This window comes from Hemiscyllium ocellatum, chromosome 23 (assembly GCF_020745735.1).
Source record: "Hemiscyllium ocellatum isolate sHemOce1 chromosome 23, sHemOce1.pat.X.cur, whole genome shotgun sequence".
Taxonomy (NCBI): domain Eukaryota; kingdom Metazoa; phylum Chordata; class Chondrichthyes; order Orectolobiformes; family Hemiscylliidae; genus Hemiscyllium; species Hemiscyllium ocellatum.
Genome location: NC_083423.1, coordinates 35,521,671 through 35,549,265, shown reverse-complemented (window position 1 = coordinate 35,549,265; position 27,595 = coordinate 35,521,671). Strand labels below are relative to the sequence as shown.

At 40.2% G+C, this 27,595-nt stretch overlaps 1 protein-coding gene across 7 annotated transcripts in view; it reads left to right on the top strand.

Moving 5' to 3' along the window:
* The window catches only part of tafa5a (TAFA chemokine like family member 5a), a 475,664-nt gene that overhangs the window by 339,373 nt on the left and 108,696 nt on the right, over positions 1-27,595 (top strand). For all 7 annotated transcript variants that reach the window (XM_060842860.1, XM_060842856.1, XM_060842862.1 and 4 more), the window contains exon 3: positions 17,170-17,297. In XM_060842860.1, the coding sequence (XP_060698843.1) occupies positions 17,170-17,297 (128 nt within the window). The remainder of the gene's footprint in view (positions 1-17,169; positions 17,298-27,595) is intronic.

The following is a 27,595-nucleotide window of genomic DNA, read 5'->3' as shown; positions in this document are numbered from 1 at the left end:
GATCCAAATAGAGACGGTCTTAATGTTGTCCATGGGGGATAAGTCGGTTTAATAGAAGACGTGGCTGTAGTAACGGGATTGTTTCAGGATGTGGTTGAAGAGCTTTAAGACAGAGGAGATGACCAGGGGGTTGCAGTTGGAAAGAGACTTCCTGAGATCATTGTTGAGGGAGGACCTTAAGATGAGCATCCTTGGGAGAGGCTTCGCAGTATGGTTTGTGGCAACTAGGAGATAGTGAGGACTGCCGATGCTGGACAAGTCAGAGTTGATAAACTGCCATACTGGGAAAAGCATAGCAGGTCAGGCAGCATCTGAAGAGCAGGAGAGTTGACATTTCAGGCCTGCCCATTATGTATCTTTACTATACAACTCTCTCTGAAGAATAATGTCTTGTATCTCAGAATAGTCAGACAATTAATTTCTGAGCAAGGTCATTTAAACATGTACTCCAAACATAAGTTGTCCTAAGGATGGTTCCCATTGGTGTTGGACAAAAATGCAGCAATGTGAAAATCCTACTTTGTAGCTTGACACTTAATGATTATTGATTTGGTCGCATGTACCATACATGATGTTAGTCTGTTTGAGTGTGGATAATGGGGTGACAATTTGATATTGGTCACTCCCCACTAAGTATGCAGCTGTAAACAGTCTCTATGCACTCTGGGATTTGGAATTAATTGAACATAGCATTTATCATATCTGTGATAGTTGTGTCCATTGTCTCGATGAATAATTAAAGACGAGGAAATTCAGAGAAGTAATTCCTTGGCACTGTGGATAAGTCTGGAGTTATTATGTCCAAAGAACTGGTGGAATGTAATGTAGATGTAGAGGATCCCTCCACAGCTTCCCTCATGAATACCTTTGCCCAGCCCAAATGTATTAATGTTTATAAAGAGCCAATTTAATCAAGAGTTAAATAAAGAAGGAGTTTATAATTTACTAAAACATGGGATAAGGCAACAAAATGTGGCACACATTAGAAATGAGAGGTGTATTCACAAAGTAAAAGTCAAAATATATTTATATATTCTTCTGTATTGGGCAGTTACTGAGCACCATTCAGGACAAAAGAATGTAACAAGGGAAGTTCTCATTCCATAGCTGTGTGTTTTGTAAATTCAAACCAAGCCTGCAGCCTGGCTAATAACTCAGTAATGTGACTCACCTCTTAAAGAGACACTGTCCCAACATGACATATACCAACTATAAGGCATAAAGGATATGAATCAATCTTTAGCTTGTACATACTGAGTAGATTGTGAAACAGTAGAGCTATTAAGGTGGGTAATTCAGGTACTGTTGTATTATCAGTTCAGTATTGGTGTAGAGTTTTCTGACTCTGCAGTTAGGAGAAAGGAATATGTCCAGTTTCCTTCAACAGTGGCTTTGCTGAATTGTTTTCAAATCAAAGTGAACAACTTTCTTTCTTTTTACCTGCACACACACAGGAGTCCAGTGAGAGTTCTAAACGGTGTCCCTCACAGCACACTTTAGCACAGATGGAATTCAGAGCCAAGCCAGCATGTCACCAGTATGGCATCCATAAATCAAGGGATGTAGAATGTTTTTGACCACCTTTCCTGCATAACCCTGGAAAGCTAAAAGACAAAAATGTTTTTCATCCAGAACTGACTGTCTTTGATCTCATACCAAGTCTGCAATCTGGGACACAATCCACAGAATATGGTTTTCTGCTGAGAGGAAGTTATCAGAGACAAAAAATACTGCAGATGCTGGAATCCAAAGTAGACAGGTAGGAGGCTGGAAGAACACAGCAAGGCAGTCAGCATCAGGAGGTGGAGAAGTCAATGTTTCGGGTGTGACCCTTCTTTAGGATGGCTGGGGGAGAGGTGGGTGTAAGGGGAGCTGCACATAAAGGGGGAAGCAAGGCCAGGGTGGTGAAGTGGGGGTGGGTGATGACAGCCAGAGGGTACGACCATGTTGGTCAATGTGAAAAAGAAATCTGGTTGGTGGCAGAGAGCAGTGGATGGGTGGGAGAGGGGCTGGGAAGGGAGTCGGGAGAATGGGGAGGGATGTTATTTGAAATTGGAGAACTCAATGTTGAGTCCTTTGGGCTGTCGGGTGCCCAGGCGGAAGATAAGGTGCTGTTCCTCCAGTAGGAGCTGTGGTTTGTTTTGGCAATGGAAGAGGCCAAGGGTGGTCATGTCAGAAAGGAGGTGGTAGGGGGAATTGAAATGTATGGTGACTGGGAGGTCCGGTCGGCCCCTGCGGGCCCAGCTGCAATGCTTGGTGAGCCATTCCCTGAGTGGAGAATGTAGAGAAGACCATACCGGGAGCACCCAATGCAGTAAACTGGGTTGGAGGAGAGGCAGGTGAACCTCTGTCTCACCCAGAAGGACTGTTTAGGCCCTGGGTGGAGGTGAGGGGGTTGCTGTACTGGTAGATTTTCCGGTTGCAGGGGAAGGTACCCGGGAGTTCGGGGCGGGGGTGGGGTGAACCAAGGACTGTCAGAAGGAACGGTCCTTGTTGAAGGCAGAAAGGGATAGGGAGAGGAAGATGTTCTTGGTGGTGGGGTCTATTTGAAGTTGATAGATGTGTTTGGGGATGATGCGTTGGATGCAGAGACTGGTTGAGTGGTAAGTGAGGACAATGGGTACTCTGTCTTTATTGCATTGGGGGGGGTTTAGATCAGTGAAACGGGGAATGGAGGTGGTACAATGGAGGGTGTCTAAATGATGGAGGGAGGAAAAGCACGTTGTTCAAAATAGGTGGACATTTGGGATGCTCGAGGGTGGAACAGCTCCTCGTCAGATCATTTGCGGTGGAGACAGAGGAATTATGTTTTAGTAAATTATAAACTCCTTCTTTATTTAACTCTTGATTAAATTGGCTCTTTATAAACATTAATACATTTGGGCTGGACAAAGGTATTCATGAGGGAAGCTGTGGAGGGATCCTCTATATCTACATTACATTCCATCAGTTCTTTGGACATAATAGCTCCAGACTTATCCACAGTGCCAAGGAATTACTTCTCTGAATTTCCTCGTCTTTAATTATTCGTCAAGACAATGGACACAACTATAACAGAGGGATGGATGTCTTGCGGGATACTGGGTGGGAGTAGCTTTAATCCAGGTAGTTATGAGAGTCTGTAGGTTTATAGTAGACCTCCATCTGAAGACTGTTGCAGGATATGGTGAGGTCAAGAAAGTGGAGGGTGGTATCTGAGATGGACCATATGAATTTGAGGGCATTGAGCTACAGGAGATTATAGTTCAGTTTTTGGAATGATATCTCTTCCTTCAAACTGTTACTGTGGAATTTCCTATGACACTGTTTAGTCATATGGTTTCTCTTAGAACTTAGTTTAATCTCCGCAAGGATTCTGTAGACAGCCACTGAACTTACATTCTCAGTGATCTTTTGGCTTGTATGTCTTTTGTTGACAAAAACTTCGAAGTTAAAAATATCTGTAAGTAATAGAATCCCTACACTGTGGAAAGAGGCCCTTCGGTCCAACAAGTCTACACCAACCCTCCGAAGAGTATCCCACCCAAACCTATTCCCCTACCTTATTACTCTACATTTACCCCTGACTAATACACATTCCTGAACACTATCGGTAGTTCAGTATGACCATTTCACATCTTTGAACTGTGGGAGGAAACTGGAACACGAGGAGGAAAGCCATGCAGACACAGGGAGAACGTGCAAACTCTACACAGACAGTCATCTGAGGTTATAATCGAACCCGGATCCCTGGTGCTGTGAGGCAGCAATGCTAACCACTGAGCCACCCGTACTGACCCTCCATGTATTATAATCCATTGTTGTGAGACTATGCATCTTCTTAGTTCTCTTTTTGAGCTGCTATCTCTTGCTACATCTCCAGAGGCAAGTCCAAAAATGAGACACAATTTCAGGCCATCTGTCTCATGGACTGAGACTTCAAGATAAGTATTGTGGGGTGGAGGGTGGGGAAGCAGGTGGTGATGGTGGTGCTGTGGATTGTGCGATCATAATCATTTCAAATTTATACTCATTGAACAATGCTTCAAATGATTTAATTAGAAATTAAATGTGGTCAGAAAGAATCTTTGAAAAGTAGTTCACAGCCTGCTAAAATGTGAAGATGGAACAAAGACAAAATAAACATGCTTTCACACAGAGCAAATTAAAAATGAGCTAAATGCTTTTATTTCTCATGTGTATCAAGGAAACATATTTGAAATCCAAATGCTTTTGAAATGAAGACTGTGAATAAAGCTTATTAAATGAATTATGATAGTTTCTGTCATTCTTTCATTGGTGTAATAAAATGTTTTGCATATTTTACACATTAAATCACAATGAATGGCCTTGTAATAATAAACATTGGCTGGTAAAATGAGGGTTTTTTCTTCCATTAAAATACCAAGCTAAATGCAAGTTTCCCACAGTGTGGTTTGATTTATGAAGGGAAAGTGTCCAGTTGTCAAAATCGTTCAATTGGTTGAATATCTTTTCAGTTTAGCTTTGCATGCCAACTAGACTTTGCACTCATTGTCTCGATTATCACAACAGCACGTGAATGAGAGAGTATTGAAGTGTCAGCATGTCACCTTCAGTATGGACTGTTCAACTGAAGTTCTATCTGTTGATTCAGGAGAACATTAATCCTGTAATTATCAAATGATCTAAAAATGGAATAACAAAAAAAAACTTGAGGGAATGACTCTCACAATCACGACATAAAGGCAGAGGGATCAACTCTGACACTTCCTAAAATATCTTACTTTGGAAAGACCTCACAGTTTCCTTCTGCCTCACCAAGGACTGTCCAGAGGCTGTATTCAGATGGTGGTTTTCCACATATTATTTAACAGCATAAGAAACAGGAGCAGAGTAGACCATATCAAAGCTGCTTCATGGTGATTTTTTTCATCAACTTTACTTTTAGTCCAGTCCCTTAAAAAACATCCATTGTTTTGAGATGTACAGTCTTTCATTACTATTTAGAAAAAGGCACATCTCATCTTGTGGCAAAGCCTTACATTTCCTACCATACACATCTAAGTGAATAGCTATAAGGAAGGTATGAGTCAGACTACTTCGGAAACTATACCCCTTTAGAAACAAGCAAAAAGTGTGAGCAACCTTTCTGGTCACCCCCATAAGTCATCTCACTCAAATCAATCCAAACCTGTTGGACTGTATCCTAGAGTTGTGTGATTTTTAACCAAATTAGTGAACGCATTTCTATAAAAGAAAGCATGGACCTCTGCCAAATAAATGATCAGAGCACATCATTATCTGCTCCCAGTGACTTAAAAAAAAATCCTGATTTGACATGATTTTTAAACGTTATCAAACTATACAAGTATATCATCAAAAGGCTTCCTGTAAATGTTATGTCAAAGATGCACAATACTCCTGCCAGAATAAATGAGAAACAATGCTTGATTCCCATGTTAAAAAGAATTACGAACACATACCAACAAAAGTTGATGTGCAGTGAAAGAATAATTGGTCCCTTGAAGATTGTCTGTGATGGTTCAACTGAGCATCATGATCCCCAATGTCTCAAAATTTCCATTGTTCCTCCTTCATCAATACTACTTGAATGCACATTTAATGTCATAATTCACTTTATGTTGGTATGTAAGTTTTAATGCTATGGCTGTTCTCTCAGGATATGGGCGAGCCATTTTGGATTGAATTGAGGCAGAAATTCTTCACTCAAGGGATTGTGAATCTGTGGAATTCTCTAACGTAGAAGGCTGTTGAGTCCAACTCTCTGAATATAGACTCATAATGTCATAGGGAGGTGCAGCACAGAAACAGCCTTCGGTCCAACTCATCCATGCCGACCAGATATTCTAAATCAATCTAGTCCCATTTGCCAGCACTTGGCCATATCCCACTAAACCACTCCTATTCATATACCCATCCAGATGCCTTTTGAATGTTGTAATTGTACCAGCCTCCACCACTTCCTCTGGCAGCTCATTCCATACACGCACCACCCTTTGCGTGAAAACGTTGCCTCTTAGTTCCCTTTTAAATCTTTCCCCGTTCACCCTAAATCTATGTCCTCTAGTTTTAGAGTTCCTCCCTCCACCCCAGGGAAAACATCTTGTCTGTTTACCCCTCTTGATTTTATAAATAATATATTCAAGAAAGAGATAGATAAACATTTAAATTTCAAATAGCTTCATTTGGGGGAAAAAGCGGGAATATGCTATTGAGATAGAGGATCCGCCATGTTCCTATTGAGTAACGGAGCAGGAGACTGAATTGCCTAATCCTGTGCCTAGTTTCTATGATGCAATAAACAGACTCAACATTTTTCTAACCTAATGTTTCTAAGATACATTTTCTCCAACACCACAATTGAGATAATAGCAGTACATTACACAGCAGAATTGTTACATGTGTGGCCATTCATTTTCCAGGAGAAAGTGAGGACTGCAGATGCTGGAGGTCAGAGCTGAAAATGTATTGCTGGAAAAGCACAGCAGGTCAGGCAGCATCCAAGGAGCAGGAGAATCAACGTTTTGGGCATGATTCCTGAAGAAGGGCTTATGCCTAAAACGTCGATTCTCCTGTTCCTTGGATGCTGCCTGACCTGCTGTGCTTTTCCAGCAACACATTTTTCAGCTCATTCATTTTCTAGTATAGAAGCTAAATAGGATATAAGAAAATCTATTTAGAGCATGCAGTTTGGTTTGCCCTGATTGACATTGAATGTGAAGTCTGCTTAAATAAAGTAATGTAAATGCAAAATCATGCAAGACCTAATAAAAGGAGATAATCCACAGGATTTATGAATGATTCTGTTAATTATTATGATACTTAATGAGGAGAGTGAGCTACATTGAACTGCGGTGTTTTAACGTAAAATATGTTTTTATCTTGCAAGTCCAACAAGTACAGTTCAATACAATGTACAGGTGCAGTGAGCTTATCTGCAAAGTCAGCGACATAGGATATTTTGAACATGTTTTACTGCAGGTGAAGAGAACAGAGGGAAGCAACCAATGTGGTTCTGCAACAGATTTTTCTAAATGTTTTAGTTTTTGGACGATATCTCTGTGAACATTCATACAAGAACATAAATGGTGGTGTTAAACGTGCGCACATTGTTTGGGAAACATTCTGAAGCCTTTATAATTCCACTTTAAAAAGTCGTGCTGGCATCTACATTGTTACAGATTTTATTCTTCTCGGATGTTAGTCATTTTCCAGGGAGTGTAACACATTTAGAGCATTGTGATATACTGTTTGCAGAGGCAAACAGGTGGCAGCTTTGTTTGTGTATGTGCCTAATTGACAGAGGATGCAAAAGCAGCAAAATAATTTACCTAGCCCATATGTAAACCTCTTGATCTTTAATCCCCTGTTCCAGTTGATGGTGTATTTTTTCACGAATTGGACGTCAAGTTCTACGACCATTGATTTATGTCATTGCCAGATCTTGTACTTGCTTATATTTGCAGACAAACTACACGTGTCATCAATAATGTGTTTTATGGATTAACTCATTCCTTTGCTGGAAAACATTAGAAGTAGAAAAATCTGAAGCTTGTTTGGCCACAAAGGTTATTGTTTTCCCAAAACTATTGATTGGAGATGGCAATGTTATAGAATGTAGCACTCTGAGGTATTGCTATTAGATATCACTGGATCGTGTTGGAAAAGATTGCTAACACAATCAGGATGACAGGGTTTATTGATATTGTCAAGATTGAAGAAATACTTTATTGCCTTTCAGGTCTTTCACAAACACACTCAACACTCTTGAATCCAGGAGACATAGGCACCTCATGACCTGCCACAGTCGATGCATGTTGGGGAGGTTTGCTTTCTGGCAGAATCTTAGCTCCATAATTCCCATTATTGAGAAATAGGATTTTCAAACATAATTATTTATTTCTCAGATTTCAACATCACAAAAAGATCATACCATCAGTCAAATAGAAATGCAATTAGACTGAGAAGTCATGGTATACCTTTTACTAGCTCTGTTGTGTTTATTAGTATGTGTATTTCAATGGCATTCTGTATTTCTGAACTTTGCTTCCTATCTGGAGATGGTGGTATAGGCAATCTGCTATCCAGTCTTTCACATTTTGACTTAATCCCTTGGAGGATTGTGGTAATGATGCTGCACTAAGTCCAAAAATGAGAGTGGAAGGGAATTATAGATAAAATAGATCCTTTTTTGGCTGCATTCTGTGGTATTTGAAAGTATTATGTAATGTTTATACATATAGACTTGCACTTCATGTTTGCTTTTCACATGCACTGACTCTGAAGCTGGTTTTAACCACGTAGAAGAAGACATAATTGGGTGAATCGGCGATGGAGAAATATTTCTTTCCATCTTGCTATCTCACTAAGTAAATACAGTACGAGGAGGTCCATTGAGGACTTAATCAATTTGTCAGCTTTTGCTTTATTCCTGATGAAGGGCTTTTGCCCGAAACGTCGGTTTTGTTGCTCCTCGGATGCTGCCTGAACTGCTGTGCTCTTCCAGCACCACTAATCCAGAATCTGGTTTCCAGCATCGACAGTCATTGTTTTTACCTAGCTTTTACTCACCACCAGCTGAATTACCCATACGAAGCACCAAATCTGTGCCTAGATCTCACCAGGCCCTTCATGTCACTGGTCCTTCATGCTCTACTCTGAGTCAACTCTCCTGCTCCTGGGATACTGCCTGACCTGCTGTGCTTTTCCAGTGCCACATTTTTCGACCCTGAGTTGTTCTACTTCAGATACCACTTCCGCATCCAAGAACGCCTCCTGTGCTGCGAGATCCCAGAACATTGCCCAGCTGAGGGACCTGTTACCTCGTAGTTTTTCTTCACTCATTGGTGCTTTCACAGCCTCTCCTTTAAGTACTCCTACACACTGACCGCTCCTCCCAAATGCAATCAAACATCATGTGCCAAAGCCACAGTAAAATCCGGAGTTGAGACATTTCCCATGATTTGGAAAGAGCGCTATTTGCTGAGGTCATGGTTCTGTATATTAGGAAACTGGCAATGGGCCCTTCCACATTGTGGGATTCTCACCATCCAGTCAGAAACTGTCTCCCCTTCCCAGATGAAGGGCTTTTGCCCGAAATGTTGATTTTACTGCTCCTCGGATGCTGCCTGAACTGCTGTGCTCTTCCAGCACCACTAATCCAGAATCCCCTTCCCAGATGCCTAGCATTACCCTTCCCCATCTTGTAACATACTTCAAACAGCCTTCCTTAAAGCTGTAACATTCTCAGGGCCACAGTCCAACCAGTCCATGCTGACTATCCAAAATTAATCTCATCCATTTTGCCAGCATTTGGCCCATATCCCTCTAAACCTTTCCCTCCATGAACTTACCCAAACATAAAGTCATAGAGATGTACAGCATGGAAACAGACCCTTTGGTCCAACTCCTGCATACCAATCAGATATCCTAAAGTAGGCCAGCACTTGGCTCATATCCCTCTAAACCCTTCCTATGCAAATACCCATCCAATTGCTTCTTAAATGTTGTAATTGTACCAGCCTGCACCACTTTCTCTGGCAGCTCATACACGCACCACTTTCTGTGTGGAAAAGTTGCCCCTTAGGTCCCTTTTAAGTTTTAAATGTTGGAGGATACAGGAGAATTGCTTATTGCAATATTCAATTTCCTGGGCAAATCTCACAAAGTCAGCTGTGCTGAGGATTTTACATTATCCCAATATGGGTCTCTAGTCAACACTGCTCCAGTGAATACCTGGCATTGGTATATATAAACATTACAGGTATTATTGAATCTGTGAATTAAGGAATGCAGAATAAAATCAGGAGGAGTTGGAACCGAGAGAAAGAGAGAGAGAACCTGTTGGGAAGACAGAGGAATGGGTAAAGGTCAGCCTGGGAGAATCAATAACTGCTAATGGGGACTATTAGTAACTGACATTGGTAGTAGCACGTGATGACAAGGTCTGGTGTGTGGGGCTTGCAGTAGGGAACATGGGAAAACATGAGACATAGCTAAAGACATACAGATTGATGGAAGTGACCAGCCATGAAATTCAACCTCCAGAAACATTGGTTAATGTTCCAGAATACTAGATAATTAAACACATCTTTTCTTGTTCAGTTACCGTAGTAAATGCCTGGACAAGAAGAATAGATGATGCATCACATGGTATAACACTGTTTACAATCAGTGGTCTCATTATTGATTCTTGCAACTTGGTATCACATTGCTTTTATTATAAATCACCACATCGCATGTCTCACAATGTGCAAGGCCATTGAAAATCTTCGAATAGATTTTTTTGTCCTTGCTGTTTGAAAACCAATACATTAGCAAAACACCAATCTATTTATTGGTCACACTTTCACCCGATGTCAGAAAATTATGTATTCAGAAATATGTGCCAACCTTTCCTCTTGCAGTTTGTTAATGTATGAGTTGAAATCAGAAAGCTGGGAAGTAAAATGACTAATTAGCATTAGTTAAGCATATAAAAGTTCTATTCAACAAAAAGATGTGAAGTGGAATGCAACAGAATTGCTGTAAATACTTTTTTGTTTAGCAGCAGCTTGGCTGTTAGGTTTGTTCGCTCAGTAAATAAAACATGTTATGCTGGAAGTGAAGTTGCTATCAAAGAGGAACTGACAGTTTTCAGTATCATTACATTTGTCTGTGAAATCAAAGAATTACTACAGCACGAAAAGAAATCATTCAGCCCATCCAGTCTACACAGACCCTCTGAAGAGCATCCCACCCAAACCCAGCCCCTGCCTCCTTCCTCCCCTCCCGCCCCCCCCCCCCCACCCCATCATCCTGTAACCCACATTTACCATGGCTAATCCACCTAGCCTGCACATCCCTGGAGACTATGGGGCAATTGAAAGTGTCCTTGTTTCTCAGGAGTCTGAGGCCTTAGTCTGGTGTAGCATTCTTTCCTTTGAACTTTCTGCGCCACTTTGTCCTTTTAATTGTGGTCTATTAGCCTGCATGGCTATTGGCTGTACAGCTGATCCTGCCCCACTTCAAGATATTTTAACTTGAACCTTTTTTTTCAGTTTCTCATTGTTGGCAAACCTTTGAAGTTGCTTCCCTTCCTGTGGACACAACAGAATTTCCTTCTCATTCAATTAGAACAATTGAAATTGAGTAATTATTTCTCAATGTTGCAGAACCAGCTCTGGAGAAAGCTGGATTGATGGACATAACCATTACAAATATAAACATTGATTTTAGTGGGCAGCTTTACAAATACAAAGGGCAAAATCTTTGTCCAGGTGACAGAAACTCAAAGCGGAGAGAAGTTCTGGGACCTGACTCTGTGATTATTTTTTTGATAGAATCCCTACAGTGTGGAAACAGGCCCTTCAGCCCAAGAAGTCCACACCGACCCTCCGAACAGTAACCCATCCAAATCTATATTTAACCTTGACTAATGCACCTAACCTACACATCCCTGAACACTATGGACAATTTAGCATGGCAAATTCACCTAACCTGCACATCTTTGGCCTGTAGGAGGAAACCAGAGCAGCCGGAGGGAACCCACACAGACACGGGGAGAATGTGCAAACTCCACACAAGACATTTGCCCAAAACTAGAATCAAACCCAGGTCCCTGATGCTGTGAGGCAGCGGTGCTAACCACTGAGCCAATGAGGATGTGTTTCAGATATGATCACCACTATTTTCAAAGGAATGGCTAATTAAAGGTCAGCAAGTGGGCTTGTCACCCAATTACACAGAGCAGGCAAGCTGTCAGGACTGGGGGACACATGGGAAACGCCCGAAGTATTCAGTGATCAGAGTGCCCACTGGCTGAGCTGGGAGATGTCACTTTGAAAATGGAGACAGAGGGAATGAAAGGCCCGGTAAGTTTTTCATCCACCAACATGATGAAAAGACAAGTAATTCCTTACTTGGGAGCAGATCTATTCACAAATTGAAACAACTCGCGTACATCTGCGGAACCTACTCCACTTTTGTGCCCTTAAACATCTCTTTATATGTCCTCATGTCCATCCATTCAGTGCTCCCCATCAGTGCAGAGAGTTTTAAATGATATAATTATCACTTGTTTTTAATTTTAAAGTAGTCATAGCTACTTGCATGTGATCTTGGAGGGACAATCCCCTTCTTGGGATGGTGTGACCCAGTAACTCTTTCTGCTGAGGCTTTGGGAGTCTCTCCTGGGTTGAAATGTGGACCATATCTTCCCCACATTCTTCTTAACCAGAACTTCACAAGTTGGTCTGGGTCCATTCTGGGATGTCTGCCGAGCGACTGAAAATCCCAGGTCCCTTAATTTTGTCTACCTGCCTCTTGTAGATGTGTAGCAGCTTGTGACCCAACCTCATTCATCTGGCAGTAACTCCGGGGTCAGAATCATGATATTAACAAGAGATGTATGATCTATGACAATGACCACTGGTGTCAGATTGCTCCCCTCCCTTCCTGCACCACTCACCTCCGATCCTCACCCAGACCTTCTTTGCAAATTCAGCCAAAAAGTGTGAAAATGTTCTTAAAGCTGCCAGTGAATCTCTCTATATTCTGCTGGATTTGATATATGCAACCTGCAACCACAGTTTCTAAGAAATTTTGAGGACGCAGTAAATGAATTTGTCATCTTACATCAGGTTTTAATTCAATCCAGGATAACTTTCTTTGTTTCCTATTTCTGTTTTGTTTTTCAAAGCTTGTTCTTATTAAGTATGTTTTGTTACACACCATACAACCTTCTTTCCAAATGTTGCAATTCTGATTTGCATCATTGTCACTCCCACCCCCACCTCTGTGCGTCAGCATGATCACTTAGTCAGACTCACCATAATCACTGCCAGACAGATCATGAAGGTCGCAAGTGATCTTGTCAGACAAAATATTGCTGAAAAGGGAGACATATTGCTAAGGCTTTAAAACCCAAACAACTGGAAGAGGTCAAATTTCAAGTGATCATGACAAGTTAGGATGGGAGGGTGCAGATCATTTGAAATAATTTGCGGTTGTTTGAAATTTGGTGTTCTCGCGTTTGGCCTCAAGGGAACAAGGTGAAACATTTTGACAATAAAACCATTTTTTCAGCAGTATTCAAGTTCAACACTACCAAGTGCCGATTCAAACAAGCTGAGGAAATGTCATCCTGTACTAAGGTTCTCACAATCACAAGGAGCAAATACCAAATGCATCTGTTCATCAACATCACCACTAACCCAAATTTAGAAACAGGAACAGCTTTCATTCTGTTAAAGTTCAGGTAGTGAGCAACATCATTGACCTTATCATGTGTCCTGTATGTCTATACCAGATACTCTGTAGGCTGCAATTATACTTTTGTCATGTGACAGCTCAGTATGCATCTGCCTGCCCCAATTTACAACCCCACTTCCAGTATGCTTGTGGTTTTCTTTGCTAATGTTACTTCCCCTGTGATTGTATGATTTTGGCTTTGGTAGTAAGCCACCTTCTCTTCTGAGGGGAAAGAAGTCAATGTTAACAGAATTAGGGGCATTGATGTCATCCTCTTCCCAAGCATCGTAAAATACTAAAAGCAACTTACCTTTAAATATGATTAACAGCTAACCCAAGAATGTAACTTTAAAAAAAAGTTTTGTGATTTACACATGAAAGAAATGAAACTATCACTGTATTTTAACAGATGAAAGGCTTAACAATCAATTTTTCAATGTATAATTTCAGTTACATCACACTGCAAATTTTTGCTATAAATTCTGTGTTACGATTGAGCCCTCCACTGTCACCTGATGAAGGAGCGTCACTCCGAAAGCTAGTGTGCTTCCAATTAAACCTGGTGTTGTGTGATGTTTTACCTTTAAATAGTGTCTTTACTATAATGAAGCAAACACTTCACCGCAGCATTACAAAACAGCTGGGACACCGAGCCACAAAAGAGATACTAGGTCAGATGACCAAAGTCTCATCATAGAAAAATTCTCTAAGGAGAGTTTTAAAGGCACAAAATGAACTAGATTGATGCGGAGTTGAGGGATAGAATGCCAGAGCTCAGGGCAGAAGGAATTGAAGGCAAAACCTGTATTGTTGGAGCAGATATGAAAGGAGTACACAATAGGCTAGACTGAGAGAAGTGCTGATATCTTGAAGGGTTGCTGTGCTAGAAGAGATTAGAGAGGAACAAGGCCATGGAGGAATCTGAAAACAAGGATGATAATTTTAAAATCAAGATGTTACCTGATCAGAAGTCAGTGAAGTTCTGTAAGCATAGGGGTGACAGCAGAATGAAACTTGTTGCAAGTTAAGAGATAGGCAGCAGAGTTTTGGATGATCTGAAGTTTACAGAAAGTGGAATTTAGGAGACCAGCTGATTGTGTGTTGGTACAGTTGAGTCAAGAGTAGCAAAGATGTGGATGAAGCAGATGAACTGAGATGGGAGTAAAGTTGAATAATGTTACAAAGGTATAAAATGATAACCTTAGATATGGCACAAGTATGAGATCAGAATTTCTCTCCAGCTGAGCTAAGGCTAAGTTAACATAGAACATTGTTTCCTTAAATCCTTGAATATTGTGTGACGGACGTTAATTTAGTTGTGTGATTCTGAATAGAAGTCATCAAATATTTGCTATGATAAAGGATGACCTCAGTTAGAACCTGCACATATAGATAATGAAAAATAAAACAAAATAAAAATAAAAGTGTTCAAGAGGATCCCTGAGTATTAGATATTGTTTATCGGTGAAAGTCCTCAGACTTACCGTTGCTAGCATTATATGGTTGTTGCATTTTTTTTTCCTTTTTGGAAGTTCTTGAGGTGGTGGAAGTGCTTTGGGTGCATTTGGCACTTTGCCTCATGCAACTGCACTTGGATCTTCATGCTTTTAGTGCCAAACAAGCTTTCTCTTCTGGTTTCTCCTTAAGAAGTGTCCAGTGGTTCATCTGAGAATCATGCAGAACTCCCAGATGCTCACATTCCCTCAGTTTACTGCAGATGTTCTTGGGGAAAAATGATGCTCCCATTTAACTGGCCACAGTCTTTTTAAAGGCTGCGCCGTAAATGGGTTTTTCTCCCTCTCAATGTTAGTAAGTACATGAGAAGTAGGATCCCTCCTTCAAACTGCATTGAAAATGAGCCAACAGGTTTAATTGGAAGCACTAGCTTTCGGAGTGCCGCTCCTTCATCAGGTGGTTGTGGAGGACACAGTTGTAAGACCTAGAATTTATAACAAAGGTTTACAGTGTGATGGAACTGAAATTATACATTGAAAAATACCTTGATTGTTTGTTGAGTTTTACATCTGTTCGAATAGCATAATAGTTTCACTTCTTTCATATGTAAATCATAAAACATTTTTTAAAAAGATACATTCTCAGGTTAACTGGAACAATTGGTGTTAGCCAGACAATATGTTGAAGGTGTTAGCCCCCTGTGTTCTCTGTCTGTGCTATAATGTTTAGACTGATTCTAATCTAAAACGTGAGATAGCAGCGTTTTACATGAACTCATGCAGTTTTTGAGCAAAGTACAATGTAACTCTGCAAGTACAAATTCACCTCACAAACGTATATGTATATGTGTGCATGTGGGTCTTTGTGTGTGTGTGTGTCTGTCTGTCTGTCTGGGTTGGGGAGTTGTGAGTGTGTGAGAGAGTGCATATATGTGTAAGTGAGTGTAGAGTGTCTAAGTCTGTGAGGGGGTGCATGTGTGAGTGTTGGAGTGTGTGTGTCTGTAGAAGTGTGTGTGTCTGGGGTGGGGGGTTGTGAGTGTCTGTGAGAAAGTGTATATGTGTGTGCGTAAGTGTAGAGTGGTCGAGGTCTGTGAGAGGATGCATGTGTGAATGTGGGAATGTGTGTGTCTGTAGGACACACACCCTCCCACACTCACACATGCATCCCCTCACAGACTTAAGACACTCTACACTCACATACACACGCATATACACTCTCTCACACACTCACAACCCACACCCCAGACAGGTACACACAGACATACACACAAAGACCTACATGCACACATATACGTTCATGGGGCGAATTTGTACTTGCAGAGTTACATCATACTTTGCTCAAAAACTGCATGAATTCATGTAAAACTCTGTTATCTCACTTTTTAGATTAGAATCAGTCTAAACATTACAGCACAGACAGAGAACACAGGTGGCTAACACCTTCAACATATTGTCTGGCTAACATTAATTGTTACAGTTAACCTGAGAAGTTTTTGTGATTTACACATGAAAGAAGTAAACCTATCACGGTATTCAAACAGATGAGAGACTTAACAAACAACCAAGGTATTTTTCAATGTATAATTTCAGTTACATCACACTGTGAACCTTTGCTATAAATTCTGTGCCTTGCAATTGTGTCCTCGACAACCACCTGATGAAGGAGCAGAGCTCCGAAAGCTAGTGCTTCCAATTAAACCTGTTGGACTGTAACCTGGTATTGTGTAACTTTTAACTTTGTACACTCCAGTCCAATACTGGCATTTCCAAATCTTGAAAATAAGCAATCTGGAAGGAAATTATGTTGAGTTAGTGACAATATTACATAGCCAAAAGCATAGGTATTAATGATTCATTGCTACCTCACCTAGGGGATGGAAATCCAAGCTGCTATTATATTATACCATTATAAAAAAAGATAATCCATCAATGCAGTTATTTTTGTCAAACAGTTGTGGTCATTCCACCCAGAATCAACATCAAATGTGTACATATGTATGTCAGTGTATATGCATAAATCAACTTTGTTATTGGCAAGACTTTCAATGTAAATTAAGGTGTTGCAGGATAAAATTATATAAATTGCTGAGTTTCATCTTAGTTCCTAATGGGTTTGATTCCATTTCATGAACTGATTTTGGCATTGAAGTTTGCAGTCTTCCCTGAGGGGTCACAAGGACGATTGTTTTGGTGGAAATGCTAATGGCTTCTCATGGTCCATGGTAGACATTGTTAAATGCTTGTGTCAAGAATGTTACGCCCTCTCTTTACAAAAGTCAAACAAGATCCCACACCTCTCCTCACTCTCGAATAACTACATGGAATACATAAACACAGAATAGGAAAGCATATAAATGGAGAAACAATCAAACTCAACTTTAGTCAAGGAAAAACGTCTTTATGTCTCTACCCACAGTATCTGACTTGTACTTACTTTCAAAATAAATGAGGTGGGCTAAGAGATTTTTCACTGGAGTGATGCAAATCATTCTTTGTTTTACAGCACGAATTGTAAAGACTAGACAATGGTGTGAAATGCTTCCGTGTTTGGAAGGAGAAGGTTGCAATTTGTTAATGAATAAATCAGGCTGGACCTGCACACAGCCAGGTGGGCGAATAAAGACAACTACGGTAAGTCAGGCATCCAATTGACACACTAATTCAATCTGTAGAATTATATAATGGGTACTCAATGCTAATGTAATCAATTCCACGTGAAAAAAGAAAGATGATAGACAAAACTCACTAAAAATATATTGTATGAATTGATATACCATATTATTACAATAACTCATAAATGTAACTTCAAACATTTGCAAGCTGATAAAATAAGACATAGTTTAAAATGTTCAAAGATTTTATTGGCCCATCTGTCAAAACAATAGGCATGCTTATGATATATATTATGAAGAACAAATTATTTAAAAAGTTTCTGATACTATTACTTGTAAAATGATATCATTAAAAATTCACCAGTATGAATGATCCTGCAAAGAAGATAGCTAATACCAACAGTTATGATTAACAGACAGCTAAATTAAAAGTTCTGGAATTTGTTATGAGTCTTTATGATGATTATTAATTATATCTGATGTAACTGTATTTATAAATTCTAAAGGCACTATTTTGTTTGGATCCTGATTATTTATACTTTTTTTTGTACTGCATGCTTCAGTTAGCAAAGATGTTTATCTTAATAGGAACTCAATGGGAGAATAAGTCATACATCATTCCATGAGTAATGTACATTTATTTGCCTTTCCACATTAGCACATTGAATAAGAAGACAAGGATAGCACAGATTTCTCGTGTCAATAAGTTCATTACTGAGCTCATTACTGAGAATCTGAATCAGTTAATGTGTTCAAACACTGCTAAGAATACATTGTTGTTATCTATATCAGCCCCAGTTATATGAATATACATTAATCATTTTTTAACTGTTATGCAAATTATGTCAGATGTGAACTCTGCTGAAGGGACTTGGATATGGAGGGAAGGGGTTTTCTAATAGCAGTCAATAGAAGGACTTACAGAAAACATTTTTCATCCAAAAACAAATAATATAGGTTTACTGTTGCTGCAAGTTTGACAGCCATGTTGCATCCATAATAATTTCCAGCTCTGGGTCCTTCTGGTTTTTGTCCAATGTCTCTATGTCGCCTATTGTCCTGATACTATGGGCTCTTTTGATAAATATGCATACTATTTGATTGCTGATAGGTATCTGATCCAAAGGATTGTGCCTTAAGTGTTGCAAGATTTGGAATCATTACCATTGCTAATAATGCTATCAGCTGTCATCACTGTTTTTCCTAGTAGAAGTCAGCAGGATCTACTTGGTCTAGTGTGGTAGAGAAAAAAGTACTTGAATGTCCAATCTTAAAAAAATGTAGCTCATTCATAACAAACAAGTAAATGTTGGCATTAATATGAAAAGCATTGTTATAGAGACTATGACTCAGACTCAGATGGAAGATCTTAGATTCTCAAAATCTTTAGCTATTCCCTCTCCAAGGCAATATGACACAGTGATATTTGCGGCACTCTTAATCATTAACCCTTTCAGAATTTGCCACCCTTACATAACAATACTGTAAACATTAAGGCTGTGGCTGTTGCATGTTTTGGCCTCTACCAAGAGTAGACCTAGGGAAGTGAGGAAACTCATTATAAATGCATTTATGTTCTTGTGCTCAATCTTCTCATCCAGGACTAGAGATTTTGATGCAGTGCTAATGGAGAGGAACTTGGTGCCATGAGCCTTTATCCTTTTATCCTTTGGTTTGTGTCTTGGAAATATCAGAGGAAAATCATTCTGCAGCAGCTCACAATGGATTATTATTCAATAAGAAATCCTATTAATATGAAATTATAAGTATATTTCTTAGATTTTTATGCAGCATTCTCATTTTGAGCAATGCAAATATTTGGAGATATAATGTAAAGTTCACACTATTAGTTCAAGACTGAAAATGCCCAGTATTAATTTTCCACTATCCACACTGTGTGATATAGATAGCACGACTATTCCAGTGGTGTTGATAATCGAACAAGATTATGTGAGGTTCTAATGGCCTTTGTTATCACAAAGCCCAAGAAAAATAACATCTTTTAAGGCAACTGAGAGCTAGAGAGTGGGTCTCACAGAGGCTCACTAAAATTGGAAGTTTTCTGCTCTCCATTGAGACTCAGAATTTCTGTAGCACCTGATATGCCAAGTCAATGAGAGCATGTCAGTTTCCCTATGTCCTTCAGGTGGTGTCTAAGCCAAGCAATCAACCTAGTGCCCTAATTACTTTTAAAGCAATGCTGTATCAATCATCCCCTTTGCCTGTAAAGGAAACTGAAAGGAATGTTCCACAGTTAAAAAAAATACTGAGATAGAAGCAAAGACTCACACTTCTATGGAAATGGAAAGAAGGGCACTAGAAATGCTACTGTTAGTGCCAGTATCCATGCCAAAGACTTAGCCTCATACCGATCCCACAAATTCCAGTGGGATCAGAATGACAGGTCACTGTTGGTGGAATAGGGGAGTTTCTGGTCCGTTACTTTGTGCTAAAGTATTGATTCACATGGTTGCAGCATTTAAAAGCAGGCAAAGATTTGTACTAAGTGCACAAAAACAAGATGTTACCATGGGAATACACAGTGCTGACAGTTTGTGTTCGATGGGAATTTTCTATTTTGGGTACTGAGGCTTTGACTTTCTGGAGACCAGCAATTTTAATTAAAAGAAAAATTCATTGACATCCTTGACTCTATTTTGGATGGAATGGATAATTTGGCTGATCAATGATGGCATAATGTTAGACATTTAATTATACCATTTATTTCATTCATGCCAAAGGAACAAGGACACCTCATTAATCTATATGTATACAAGCTATCCCAGGTAAGGGTTTTTCTGACACAATGGCAGCGTCTATACCTTTGGACCAGAAGGCCACCTGCTTCAGAGATTTGTCATAATATCTCTGAACGGATTGATTAGAAATCTCAACATAGTGGTCAATGAATACCAGTTCTTCATTGCTTTATGATAGCATATTGGTAAGTGGCAGTGTGGTTTGGAGACCATATGGACCTTCAAACATTGTATTCCTGCAGCAGCAATTTTGAACACTCGTCAGTGAAGAAGTATAATGAGTGAAGAGTAATGCTGCAGGGAGCCCGATGAAAAGGTTCAGGTACAATGGCAAATGCTTCAAAGAGGCAGATAACAAACCACTTGCTGTTGCAGAGAATGTTGATCATTAATGTCCAACACAAGCCACAAACATACACCATAATATATTTGGAGCACAGGTAATACTGGGAAGCCTCTGTAAATACAATAAAATGAGGCCATCTAATTGAGTAATAGAATGAACGGAATAAATGATTGGGAGGCTGACACTATTCTGAATATATCAATGGAGCAAGGATATAAGTCATAGGAGCAGTAAAAGGCCATTTAGCTGACAGCATCTACTCCCTCATTCAATGAGATCATGGCTGATCTGATAATCCTCAACATCATTTTCCAGTCTTTTTCTTATCCCCCTCAATTCCCTTACTGATTAAAAATGTGTTTGTTTCAATGGTGAATATACTTAACAGCACAGCCTTCCATGCCTTTGTAGTTAACAATGTCACAGATTCACCACCCTCTGAGAGAAGAAATTCCTCCTCATCTCTGTCTTATATGAGGTAAAGACAATGACTGCAGATGCTGGAAACCAGATTCTGGATTAGTGGTGCTGGAAGAGCACAGCAGTTCAGGCAGCAGCTGCTCTTTGGATGCTGCCTGAACTGCTGTGCTCTTCCAGCACCACTAATCCAGAGTCTGTCTTATATGGGCAACTCTTTACTCTAATATCCAGTCCTAGAGTGTCCCACACTTTACCTTGACTTGGTGAAGTCCCCAAAGAAACTTATATGTGTCAATATCCATAAGAATCTTGTCTGTTTAAGTATACATTCGATTCATGACATCCAAGTTGAATGGAAGAACTACACAATGCTCATTCTGTGTTTAAAATGAGTGAGCCACATGGCAAGTGATTCATTAAGTAGGAGGATCACATGACATGGATATGCTAAATGATGTGTTTTACAGCAAACATTTTGCATAAATGGAATCAGCGCCAAGTGGTGACTCTTTTGTGTGTTTTTTTTCCCATACCTGAGACAAACAAACTTTCTTGACTGTGGTTTCAGCCTGTTGTGGAGCAAAACCTTTCACACAGGTATTAATCTGCCACCTTCTTTTAATATAACTAATTCTGTTTTATCATAAAAGAAACCTGTACATCTACTTGTTGAGTATTAAAGGCCTCCTTTGAAATAAAGTGCTGCATAAACTCAGTAGATCTGGCAGCATCTCTGGAGAAGGAGAGTTAATGTGTCAAGTTCATTACAACACTTCTTCATACTTATTTTAGCTTTAAAAAAGCTATAAGTTAAAAGAATTCAAGTTGTTGCTTATCTTTTAAAAAGTTTGCATTCCTTTATCTGCATAATATCTGGAAACATTTTTCTTGGTGGATCATAAATATACTCACCAAAGAAACTGTCTCAAACTATATTAGACAATGAAATATGTTAGGTTCTATTTTCAATAGATTTGGATGTCAAGTACACTGTCACAAATATCACTATACTTCATACATCATTCAATAGTTTGCTAAAGGGGAGGATTGTCTGAGGGATGTATTTTCTATTCAAAATAATCTCCTAGTTCTATCTTAAATATAAATACTGCAGCACTGAGTGCCCGGAGAGTTACATCTCGTGTTCAGAATGAATCATCTCTCTGGTATACAAGCATGCAAGGAGTAGTACCACTCTCATGAATGATCATAAGGATTTTACAAGTACATTGCTTGAGCACTCCATTTTATACAGTTACAAAAAGTTCAGTGAGCCAGCTGCTTTGTCTTTAATGAGGTCTTTCCACCTTTTTCTCCTTATTACATCTTTCCGTAATTGCATTGACAGATGCCTCTCCATTCCTTTTCCACTCCTGATCTGATCTTCTTACCTCTTGATTTAATCTTTCACTTGACTCTCTCTCTCTTGTCCACCCTGACATTGTGTCCTGTTGATTAAATCCTTCGAATGGCATTTCTCTCTCTCCCCTTGACTTCACCTCCCCTTGATTAGTTCTTTAATACGACTCTCAGACAATCTTCTCTCAAGTTGTACCAGCTTCGGTTTTTATACCAGGCATCCCATGATCCCAATTTGTCAGTATGTCTTTACAAATATCCTATAGGTTTATTGAGCTAAATAATTTCACTGTTCACATCCTATTGCATGTTTAAATTTCCATCAGAGCTTTCGCCTTCTTCTGCTGTACCATTGACCATATTGTGATTAACCTCAGAGTAATTTCATTGAACTTATTGGAACTTTTATTACCTCTAAGGTTGCAGATTTTATTGCAAAATATTTAGAGTTATAGAATTATACAGCATGGAAACAGACCATTCAGTCCAATTTGTTCACGCTGTTCAGATTTCCTACATTAATCTAGTCCCATTTGCCAGCATTTCATCCATATCCCTCTAAACTCTTATTTTTCATGTACCCATCCAAATGCCTTTAAATGTAACTGTACCAGTCTCCACCACTTCCTCTGGCAGCTTATTCCATACACAGACTACCCTCTACATGAAAAGGTTTCCCCTTAGTTCCCTTTTAAATATTTCCACTCTCACCTAAACCTATGCTCTCTATTCTTGGACTCCCCTACCCTGGTGAAAAGACCTTGGTCACTCACCCTATCCATGCCCCTTATGATTTTATAAACATCTATAAGGTCATCCTTCAGTCACTGACAGTCTAGGGAAAATAGCTCCAGCCTACTCGACCTCTTTTTCGAGCTCAAACCCTCCAACCTCAGTAACATCCTCGTAAATCTTTTCTGCGCCCTTTCAAATTTAACCTCCTTTTCTGTAGGAGGAAGACCAGAATTGAACATAGTATTCTAAAAGTGGCCTCACCAATGTCTGTACAGCCACAACATGACATCCCAACTCCTATTCTCAATCCACTGATCAATAAAGGCAAGTGTACCAATTCCATTCTTCACTACCCTGTCTACCGCCTGTGACTCCACTTCCAATAAATTATGCACCTGCACCCCAGGTCTCTATATTCAGCAACCCTCCCCAGGACCCTATCATCAAGTGTATAAGTCCTGACTGGATTTGCCTTAACAAAATGCGACACTTCACATTTATCTAAACTAAACTGCATTTGCCATTCCGCAGCCCATCTGATCAAGATCCCATTGTACTCCAAGGTAATCTCTTCTCTGCCCACGACCTTTTCTATTTTGGTGTCAGCTGTAAACTTACCAACCATACCTCCTACATTCACATGCAAATCATCTATATAAATGAAGAAAAGCAGTGGACTCATCACCAATCCTTGTGGCACACCGCTGGTCACAGGACGCCAGTCCAAAAAACAACCCTTCACAACCTCCCTCTGTCTCCTACCTTAAAATCAATTTTGTATCCAAATGACTAGTTCTCCCTCCAACAACTTACCCACTACTGACATCAAACTCACCAGTCTATTGTTCCCTGGCTTTTGTTTACCACCTTCCTTGTGGGCGGCACGGTGGCACAGTGGTTAGCACTGCTGCCTCACAGCGCCTGAGACCCGGGTTCAATTCCCGACTCAGGCGACTGACTGTATGGAGATTGCACGTTCTCCCCGTGTCTGCGTGGGTTTCCTCCGGGTGCTCCGGTTTCCTCCCACAGTCCAAAGATGTGCGGGTCAGGTGAATTGGCCATGCTAAATTGCCCGTAGTGTTAAATAAGGGGTAAATGTAGGGGTATGGGTGGGTTGCGTTTCGGCGGGTCGGTGTGGACTTGTTGGGCCGAAGGGCCTGTTTCCACACTGTAAGTAATCTAATCTAAATAATGGACCACATTAGCCACCCTCCATTCTTCTAGCACCTCACCTGCGACTAAATGATATAGGGATCGAGCAATCACTTCTCTGGCTTTCCCAGTCTACCCCTGATCAGGTTCTGTTGATTTATCTATCTTTATACATTTTAAGATGTCCAGCACCCCCTTCCTGTGTAATATGAACACTTGTCAAGATGTTAGTATTTATTTCTCCCAGTTCTCTAGCTTCCATATTCTTCTCCACAGTAAATAATCATACAAAATACACATATTATATCTCAGCCAAGTCCTGCTGTTCCATTTAAAGAAAGATATTTTACAAGACAGTAAGAACAACAGTTTACATTTCAGCTGCCTGTCCAGCACCAGAAGTGAGGTCAGAGGGAGGTGTTCCCTGCTCACGTTGCTTCTTTGAACTTTACTGAACCTTGAAGAGTTTTGTTTAAAAAAAGTTCAGCCTGGGTATGTTTATTGAGCTGCTAGAAATTTAGAAATCTTGATATTGAGAGCATATTGTGGAGAATCTCACTCTCTAAGCATTTCAAGTAATATCAAGAAGTTTTACAAAATGTTCAGGAAGGTTCAGCTTTACAAACCAGAATGCACACTGGTTTTCTATTCTGTACATAAGCACTGTTGGAGTACTCCTGGGGTCAGAGAGGATCCTTATGGTATTTGGCTGTGAAGTCACGCCAGGTCATGATCCTCGATTTGCTCTGGCAGCTTTTCAGCAGCGAGTTTCTGAAATCACTTTCTGCCAAGGCTACATTTGCTATGTCAATTAAAATGAGATTCAATGTTTCTTAACCATTACCCAATTCGGAACTGAAAGAAGGATTTGAAATATTCTTAAAGCATTTCTTAAAAACCTGTTAAATGTCAGTGTGCCTCAGATTAATCTGTGATTGATCCAGGGCCACAAAACCTTAGAAGCCCCAATGCCAATGAGATAGCTCCTATGCCCATATGGAGGTTTCTTTTTCCTTTGGTATTCAGATTTTAATTGGCCGTCAGCTCAGCTCCAATTAAAACCAATTAAGTTGGCTTCTTGCGATGCTCAAAATGCTGTCCTTTCGACATGTGTTCCTGGAGAAGCCAAGGTGGAAAGTGGAGACATCCATCTTCATTGTGGACACAGAAATCAAACATTTTCAGTCAGTGGGAATGTGCATGGATCTATATATATTTGTCTTAAGAGACAGCTGGAGGAATACTTTAAACTGAAGATAATCCCCCCAAGACTTCCCTTTGCCTTTGAGTAATGATGAAGTGTTTGTACTACACTGGGGAACTGAGAATAGGCAGGTTGATTTAAAAGACAAGGCCGTAGGTTGTGTCCTTCAATCAGCCTGGAATCTTCAAATTCCCAGCTGAAAAAGGTAGAGTTCATTATTACAGTCCAATCAGTTTGAGCCAATCCTTTTAATACTGTTCATTTGTATTTGAATGTGCGGCATTAATCCACTCAGAATGCTGGGGTACAGGTTCTACTTTGGGTGCACTAGTTTTCTATCATACAATTATGGTTCGACCTTTCGATTGTGCTTTTATGTTATCTCAAGTATAAAATTTTCCATGACCCAATATAATCAGGCAGGGCAGCAGAATCTAATTGTTTTTATTTCCCTAAAGAATATTCACTGCATTTAAGATTGATAACCTTTATTGACACCAATGAAACTGGGTTCATCACCAAAAATAAACATTTTTAATCAGTGTACCTGGACCACCGGCTGGGAGTAAGCTGATTTTCAAATCACTGAAAATATTATTTTAAAAATCTGGTTTTATTAGTGTGCATTAGCCAGTGTCTTAGTAAACTGAAAATTTTTTAGTCTTTTACAATGTTTCTATTAGTGCCCTTGTGCTTGCAAATCAAAAACTTAATTTTAAGTTTGTCTCTAAAGGACTGTGAAGAGCTGCATGCAGCTAGCAGACAATCTGAATCATAGAATCACTGCAGTGTGGAAACTGGCCATTTGGCCCAACAAATCCACACTGACCCAACAAAGAGTAAACCACCCAGACCCATTCCGCCTGACCAATGCACCTAACCTAGATATCCCAGAACACTATGGGCAATTTAGCATGGCAAATTCACCTTACCTGCACATATTTGGATTGTGGGAGGAAACTGGAGCACCCAAAGGAAACCCACGCAGACACAGGGAGAATGTGCAAACTCCACACAGTGTGGAGGCTGGATCAAACCAGGGTCCCTGGCACCGTGAGGCAGCGGTGCTAACCACTGAGTCACCATGCCACCCCAGTGTTCTTTATTTTGATGGACAGGTGGGAAGCATGGCAGTATTGTGAGCCGGGGGCTTTAATCTCAATGTTTTTATCATAGGAGGCCTGTGAAGAGTAGTATGCCACAAGGATTGGTGCTGGGTCCACTGCTTTTTGTTATTCATATAAATGATTTGGATATAAACATTGGTGGTATGGTTTTGCAGATGACACCAAAATTGGAGGTGCAGTGGACAGCAAAGAAGATTATCTCCGAGTACAAAGAAATCTCGATCAGGTGGGCTGAGGAGTGGCAGATGGATTTGAATTTAGATAAATGTGAGGTGCTGCATTTTGAAAAGGTAATTAATGGTAAGGTTCTGGGGAGTGTTGCTGAACAAAAAGACCTTGGAGTGCAGACTCATATTTCCTTGAAAGTGAAGTCACGGGTAAATAGGATAGTGAAGAAGATGTTCAGTATGATTTCCTTTACTGGTCAGAGCGTTGAGTATAGGAATGGGGAGGTAATGTTGCGGCTGTACAGGACATTGGTTTGGCCACTGTTGGAATATTGCATGCAATTCTGGTCTCCCTCCTATTGGAAGGGTTCAGAAAAGATTTACAAGAATGTTGCCAGGGTTGGAAGGTTTGAGGTATAGGGAGAGGTTGAATAGGCTGGGGCTCTTTTCCCTGGAGCATCAGAGGGAGTGACCTTATAGAGGTTAATACAATCATGAGGGGCATGGATAGGATAAATAGACCAGTTCTTTTTCTTGGGGTGGGGGAGTCCCAAAGTAGAGGGCATAGATTTAGGGTGAGAGGGGAAAGATTTAAAAGGGACCTAAAGGCAACTCTTGCACGCAGAGGGTGGTGCGTGTATGGAATGCGCTGCCAAGTAAGTGGTGGAGCTGGTAAAATTATAACATTTGAAAGGCAACTAGATGGGTAAATGAAGGGGAAGGGATAAGAGGGGTATGGGTTAAGAGCAGATAAATGGGATAGAGTAGTTTAGGATATCTGGTTGGCTCATGAACTACCAAAGGGTCTATTTCCATGCTGTACATCTCCATGACTCTATGACAAATACCTCAGTGGCCAGAATGTTACAGCCTCATGGCAGCTGTGTTTACAGTGGGTTTGAGGAGGAGGGCACACAAAATCTGATGAGAGGTGAACCCACAATTTAAAATCACAATAATGGGCATTGAGCCAATCGCACTAAACCCAATATTGTTAGTGCCATAAGTTGGCTGGCGTGGGTGAGAGTCAGAAGGCATGTTTTGTGGA